The sequence below is a fragment of the Pelodiscus sinensis genome, chromosome 1 (assembly GCF_052426305.1).
Source record: "Pelodiscus sinensis isolate ZL-2025 chromosome 1, ASM5242630v1, whole genome shotgun sequence".
Lineage (NCBI taxonomy): Eukaryota > Metazoa > Chordata > Testudines > Trionychidae > Pelodiscus > Pelodiscus sinensis.
Genome location: NC_143052.1, coordinates 350,023,473 through 350,030,978, shown reverse-complemented (window position 1 = coordinate 350,030,978; position 7,506 = coordinate 350,023,473). Strand labels below are relative to the sequence as shown.

Here is a 7,506-nt window from a genome sequence, read left to right as displayed (position 1 = left end):
CAGCCTTTCCCAGGCTGCCCGCTGCGAAGGAACTTTGTGTTCTAGCAGTTAAAATCTAAGGTGTAATAAGCTCTTCCTATATAATGGGGCGTCTGTTGGCCTGCTGGCCACCCTCTGCGATGGGACCCCGGTCCTAGCAGTAAAGACACGGACGTTAAACCTTTTCTCGGAAACATACACACACACACTGCCCTGACCGTCGGCTGACATAATTCCATTTCATAAAGCATGGGGGTACAAAACTATCACAAGCTGCTCGCCCAGAACCCTGGGTCATCTGAATCTCTCTCTACTTAGTGGCAATGCCTCTCATGTCCTCTCAGAGGTAATGATCCAGGATGGAAGAGGTGACTATGGCACATTCTTCTGTCTCTGCTGTCACCACCATGGCAGAAGGGTAATGAACAAACCCTTCACTTGATGAACACCTTGATTATCCTCTCACGCAGGGGTTTGCTTTTCACACTGTACACGATCGGGTTCATCAGGGGTGGGACAAGCAGGGAGACGTAGCTCAGAATAATCCGAAGCAAAGGAGATGCGTCCTTCACAAATCTGGTTATCACAGACAGGCTGAAATCTGGTGTGTAGAAGAGCAGGACGGCGCAGAGGTGGGAGACACAGGTGTTCAGAGCCCGGAGGCACTCCGCTTGGGACGCGATGCTCAGCACGGTTTTGAGGATCATCACATAAGAGAAGAAGATAAGCAGCAAGTCCAAGCCCCTTGTTAAGATTTTAGTGATCATGCCGTACATGCCTCTTAATCCCACATCCGAACAAGCTAACCTCACAATGTCCTCATTCCGGCAGTAGGAATGGGAGAGGACATCGGATTGACAGTATTGGAACTGCCTCAGGAAAACAGGGAGTGGGATTACCACAGTAAGTGCTCTTATCACACTCACCAGCCCCATCTTGGCTATCCTCTGCAGGGTTAAGATGGAGGCGTATCTCAGTGGGTTACTGATGGCGATGAAGCGGTCAAAGGCCATCAACAAGAGCACACCAGATTCAGTGTACAGAAGGAAGCCAACAAAGTACAGCTGGAGGAAACAGGCGTGGAGGTTGATCTCCCTAAAGTTAAAGAAATAAAGGCCCAGGGTGGTTGGCATGGTGGCTATCAAAAAGCCAAGGTCTGTGAGGGCCAACATGGAAAGGAAAATGTACATGGGCTCATGGAGGCTTGGATTTGTTTTTATAATGAACAGAATGACTGAATTACCTACTATCGCAATAACATAAATTAAGCTGAAGGTGATAGCGATCCAGAGATGGGCATCTTCCTGCCCAAGTATCCTGGTGAGAAGAAACACGGCATGTGAGAATGTGGTGTCATTGAGAGCTGACATCATATACTGAGCAGATACAAGGAGTTTGGAACTTTTCTTCCTGAAAGGAACAAGAAAAGACTAAATGATATTTAATGAGGCAGGTTTTTGCTCCCATTGCAGTTCACCACACACCCAGTTAGCTCAAGGAAGATCAGCCAGAACATACTTTTGGATTTACCGTACTGATAGGAAGACAGGCCCTGCCAGGCTTGATCAGACATGAAGTCCATCAAGTCAGGATTCAGGAGTTAGTATCAAATACTTTGGAGGAAGGTGGAAGAAGCCCTGCAATAGGTATAACAAAACCTGCTCCTGGCGAATGTTTCCCTCCAGCACCCACAGATTAGACACATTTTGGGGTGTAAATCAGGAACGTTGAGAGCCCCTCCAAGAGAATTTATATCTGTCCTCACCGCTGTATTTGGATATTCTAGTTACCAAGATAAACATCCAGTCCCTTTTTGTTTCCACCTAAGCTCCTAGATCTTGAGGTATCATGTGGCTGGGAGTTCCGCATTGCTGAATTTACATTTGTGGCCTTACCACAAACACCTGTTCTGGCGCTATTGAATCTATTTATAAATGTTTGGCATTGCTGGAAATTCTTAGGGGCTCTTAATTCAATACTACTGATTTCAGTGGTATCACTCCATATTTAGAGGTGTAAAGACATTCCAAGTCTCTTAAATAACTTCAGCAAATGGCCCCAATGACAGACTATGAGACCCAGGAATCCCTGCAAGAGAAGCTGAAGCAATTTGCCCACTGGTGTTGTCTGAATACAGAGCAATGGATCATCCTACAGGCTTATCTTCCTTCTCTCCGGACCTGCATGCTCTCCGCAAGCAAGGGTCTGGTACATTCTAAGTTAACACAGACAGCAACTTCCGTTGATGAGAGAAGGAGCTGGGAGCACAAATGGGTGACCAGGGCAAACACTAGATTTGTTGTAAAGCCCCTTGGCTGTGTCTAGACTGGCCAGTTTTTCCAGAAAATCAGCTGCTTTTCCGGAAAAACTTGCAAGCTGTCTATACTGGCCGCCTGAATTTCTGCAAAAGCACTGACTTCCTACTGTAAGAAATCAGTGCTTTTTGCGGAAATACTATTCTGCTCCCGTTCGGGCAAAAGTCCCTTTTGCGCCAAACTTTTGTGCAAAAAGACCAGTGTAGACAGCTGAGATTTGTTTTGTGCAAAAAGCCCCGATCGTGAAAATGGCGATCGGGGCTTTTTTGTGGAAAAGGGTGTCTAGATTGGCCACAGACGCTTTTCCGCAAAAAGTGCTTTTGCGGAAAAGCGTCCGTGCCCATCTAGATGCTCTTTTCCGAAAATGCTTTTAATGGAAATCTTTTCCGTTAAAAGCATTTCCGGAAAATCATGCCAGTCTAGACGTAGCCCTAGAGTGTGTCAGTTACATCAGCAATGCTAAATGGGCATAAATTCCCACCATCACACACGCTGTCCTACACCTCCGCTGAGCTCTCCGCTGAAACGGAGAGCAGCCATGTTGTTCTCTCAGGACTTTTCCCTGAGTCTTGCACAGGTTTTGCACCCGGATTGTCTTCCTAAACCTCATGAATATCAGAGTATTAAACAGTTTCTGGTCAGTGACCAGGAGACAATACCATGGAACAGTTCCCTGGACAAAGAGCGAGGAGCACAAAACAATTGCAAACACTCCTGGGAGTTCATCTGCAACACTTTCTAAAGCACAATTCCGGTCCATCCTGAAAAAATGTCAACAACACTGCAGCTGGATTTCAGCACACATACATGCCATCAGAGACATTTTGGGGCATAACATTTGCACCTTGTACCTTAGCTCACACAAGTCAACACATTCCTTGCCCTCCCATCTTCTTACAAAGAAGATTTCTCAGGTTAGAGTCCAGTACGTCCGCTGTCCATCTCTGTCTCTGGTTTTAAAGCTGACTGGTTTTCCCCTGGCTCTGTTCTGTCAGCCTGTTGTCTATCTCTGGAGTGGCAACAGGGACTGGAATCAATATATAAAGTATAAAATATTGATGCTCTGAACTCAGACTCCCGGGTTCTCTGTAACGCCGGCACCTGTTATTCTGGGATAAGGAGGGTTTGCAGAAAGTGGATTTTAAAGTGTAATGCCTGAGTAGTCATGGAAATGGCACTTCATTGCCCACCAGAGAGTTGCCTATTGCTTTTTCTCTACCTTCTTGTGTCTCTCCTGGACACATACAATTCACAGCAACTAGCAGTGGCACTGGAAAAGACTTGGAGCTGGGCTGCCCTATGGAATGGGTGGGTTAAACCTAGCTCCTGGGATGTTTGCTGTGTGGCTACATTGGATTAACAATGTGGAAATATAAGAGATGGCTGCATTGGGTGAAACCAGTCCGGCTCCTCTTAATTTAGCAGCAGCTGGCTGGAAAACAAGCAGGAAGGGAAGCAGCAGCTCAAGAAAAGCCGTCGCTCAGTGAGCACCTCAGGATACAAAAGGTTGGAAAATGCATTTCCTGATTGTGTTTCTGGGAGAAAATGAACCTATAATGATTTGGCAACTTAGCCCTTAGCAGGATCTTGCCCCGAGCACACGGCACCTCTCGACATGGGATCCACCGAGAATCCCTGACTCAGAGCATTGAGGGTTTAATACTCCAAGCTCCTTGGGAATCTCTTTGTACTTAAAAAAAAATGTATGGAGCCCAGGCAGATGTAGCAGAGGAGTTCCCAGATTGTTACCACTGCCTGCCCCCCAGTCCTGTCACTGAGTCACCCCCACAGCCCAGCTGAGTCCTCTCCCGCTGCACAGAACAGCTGCCAATGCAAACAGCCTGCAGCCTTCGCCCTGCACTTGGCATGTTACAGACAGTGAAATCTGCCAACGTACCCAGTTCCTGCTAGAAGGGAGATGCTGACACCGGAGGTCTTCACTGTAAAGGACAAGGAGTCACCACAGAGACAGCCTAGACAGCAGGCAGTGTGTGTTCAGATAGGGATGCAACTGCCTTTATGCAGCACGTTTGTACCTTCCTTTGGGGTCAATTGGCCATCAGGGAACTTGAATTGTTTGGCTTTGTGCAGGCTGTATTCTTGGAATCCAACCTTGTCAGCACTGTTCATGTAGTTGCAATTAGTCCCAAGGCTGCCTTCCTCCCACACAGTTGTATGGTCGGATGATGCTGTAACAACTGTTATTTCTCCTAACTAACTATGTACATAAACAAACAAGTTTCTTTGCAGCAGTCTCCTATCCTGTATTGACCATCCAGGCTGCTGGCCCGGGAAGAGAATTTCCACAAAGCTCCATCCATGGACATTTCCCTCAGATTGCTGCAGAAGATTCTGTGGGAGGAATTGGATAAAAGTCTATTAGTGATGGCTACCGGCAGGGTGCATCGGGTCTAGACAGAGGGTGTGTCTAGACTACAGGGTTTTTTCGAAAAAACTATACCTGCCTCTAGACTACTGCTGCGTTCTGTCGACAGTAATTTGACAGAATGTGACAGTTTTGTCAACAGCGGTAAACTTCATTCTATGATGAATATCGCCTTTTTTCGACAGAGATCTGTCGAAAAAAGGTGCTATTGTATGAAAACAGGGTTTTTTTCAAATGAGAGTGTCTAGACTCTCTTTCGAAAAAGCAAGCCGCTTTTTTGAAAAATCGTCTTGTTGTGTAGACACTCTTTTTCGACAGATGCTTTTTTGAATGATACAGTTGAAAAAGCCTCTGTCGAAAAAGGTGTGCAGTCTAGACATAGCCAGAGTGACTGACAGCCATGGGTGCACAGCGTTACTTGAAAAGTGTGCCCAAAGAAGATGAGAAAAGGAGGTGTCCCTGATAGATGAAAGAGTTCCCATCTGAATATGAGAAAATGAAATATAGATGGATAGACACATTTAAGAAAACAGGAGAATATGGGCCCTCGCAGGACCCTGTTAAAGTCTGACGCAGTCTTGCATGTTGGCCTCAGGCTGAAGCAAGTATGTGGAAATATATCCTTTTCCCCTTGGTTATAGGGTAAAGGCTTGACTGTAAACTGCTTAAAGTGCTGAACCTGCTAAGTACGTGCCCTCAGGCATTGGGTGAGGTCTACTAATAAGTAGCTTAAAGTGCTGAAATCATTCAAGTGTATGCCACTAACAACAAGTAGGATCAAAATTTCCAGAATTATTAAGACGTGGTTTATAGAAATGGGGGCCAGACAATGGGCATGCCCTGTATTTTATGAAAGTGCTAACTGCCAAATGGGTAAACAGCTTAGAATAGTGTAGACATAAGTTACCCTATGTCTACACTATAGGGTTTTGTCGTTGTTGTTTTGAAAAAGCTACTCAAATTGCGCCCTGGAATTCGCAACGCTTTTTCCGATTGCTTTTCCAGAAGAGGCTTTTCTGACATTTGGCCCCGTGAAGATGGGGGCAAATGGCGGAAAAGCCTCCTCTTTTGGAGGAACCCTTAATACTCATAGAATGAAGTATACAGGGCTCCCCAAAAGAGCGTGTCTGCTCTTCTGCGAAAAAACGTGGAAGACCAAACCTGTTCCCAGGATGTGGCAGAGTTTTTCCGGGATACCTCCGGTATCTCATTAAGCCCCACAAATATTGGACAAATAGTGTTAAGTAAAATGAGTAGCGTATGGAAGCATGTTGGAATAAAGAAGTGCAAATGGCTGGAACACCACGTGGCAAAAAGGTATGAAGCAACCCAGTCTCGCTTAGATAAAGGATGCTTCTGCATGCAAGTGCTTTGGGAGGGAGGAACGGAGAAGACCCGCAAACTCTGTTCATGTAACCAGAAGTTCTTGGCCTGTACATCCACATCATGCAGTCTAGGACGTCTCCGTGTGAGGGAAGAAACGAGACCAAAACCTCCTGCCCAGAGATTGTTGGGATCAAGGGTGAACTGTAGGTGCATTAGGCTTAAATATTGTAATATAGCTAATTGTGCACTAACTGCTTTGCATTATAGGTATCTTAGGCTAACCGTTTTTAAAATCCATAGAACTTTAAACTAGATTGCATAAGTGATAAATTGGCCTATAATGAATCATGGCTGAAGCCCGTATTGTGACTTATGCTGCGTTTATGTGTCTTGCACTGGGTGAACTATACTGACCCTTTGATGTGCAAAGTTCTTTGGTTATTGTCATTGCTTGAACTTTGAATAAAATAAGAAAGTGGTTAAGTTTAAATCTCTCTCACTGGTCTGTCCTGCGCCTTTGAACCTAAAAGTACAGTGCAAGAACCACCACACAACAAATTGGCATCATACACAGGATTCAGAGAACTCAGGCAGATTTGAGATATTTGTGAGTTATGTCACTGTTTAAGCATGGGAAGGGAGAAAAGGACCAGGGAATGATTCTGGGATGGCAACCCGGCAATTATTGGATGATCCTTGCAAATTATATAGCCCAAACTGAACCGCCGATTGGCTGGGTTCGGGAAGACATTCAGAGAATTTGGCAAAAACCAGGGGAATTGGCAGAGATGCTGAAACAGGCAAGTGTAAGTTGAAATTCATCAAGCAATTGTGACTTGATCTCCTGGCTCTTATTAATGGCATTGGAGGCAGGAGACAAAGGCATCGGCGATTTCCAAAAGAAACAAATTACAGGTTCAATTGGAACAAGCAGAAAGCACCATTCAGCTATTAAGACAGGGCATGAGAGAGGCACAGAACTTCACAGACAAACAGGAAAAGAAAATGAATAAGCTTCTGGTAGCTGTTGGGAAACAAACCGCAAATAAGCGGGTGGCCACAGTAACCAGGGGGAAAATTAGTAATAGCAAACTAGCTGCATTTTGCAGAAGTGAGAACTGGGACCCTGAGGCTATGTCTACACTGAAGGCTTCTTGTGCAAGAAACTTTTTGCAGAAGAGATCTTGATTGGCTCTTTATGCGCAAAAATCCCCTGTTGCCTGTCCACATACACCTTTTTGGGCAAGAGCTCTTGCGCAAAAAGGAGACATTCCTCGTAGAAAGAGGAATACCTACACTGCAAAAACCTCTTTGTTCTTTTGATTTATTGTAAATTTACTTGAGCAAAAACATGTTTGAGGTGTGGATGCGCTGTGAGTTTTTTGCTCAAAAATGGCCATTTTTGCGCCAAAATCCTGTAGTGTAGAAGTAGCCACACAGTCAGGGGCCAAATCTGTTACCAAAAGTGGAGAATTATACTACCTCTGAGCTAACTGATCT

At 45.2% G+C, this 7,506-nt stretch overlaps 1 protein-coding gene across 1 annotated transcript; it reads right to left on the bottom strand.

Moving 5' to 3' along the window:
- Positions 1-413: 413 nt before the first annotated feature.
- On the bottom strand, positions 414-1,349 carry LOC102457304 (olfactory receptor 51G2-like). The gene has a single exon (XM_006132436.4). The coding sequence runs from the start codon at positions 1,347-1,349 to the stop codon at positions 414-416; it is 936 nt and encodes a 311-aa protein (XP_006132498.4).
- Between the last annotated feature and the right edge of the window lie 6,157 nt (positions 1,350-7,506).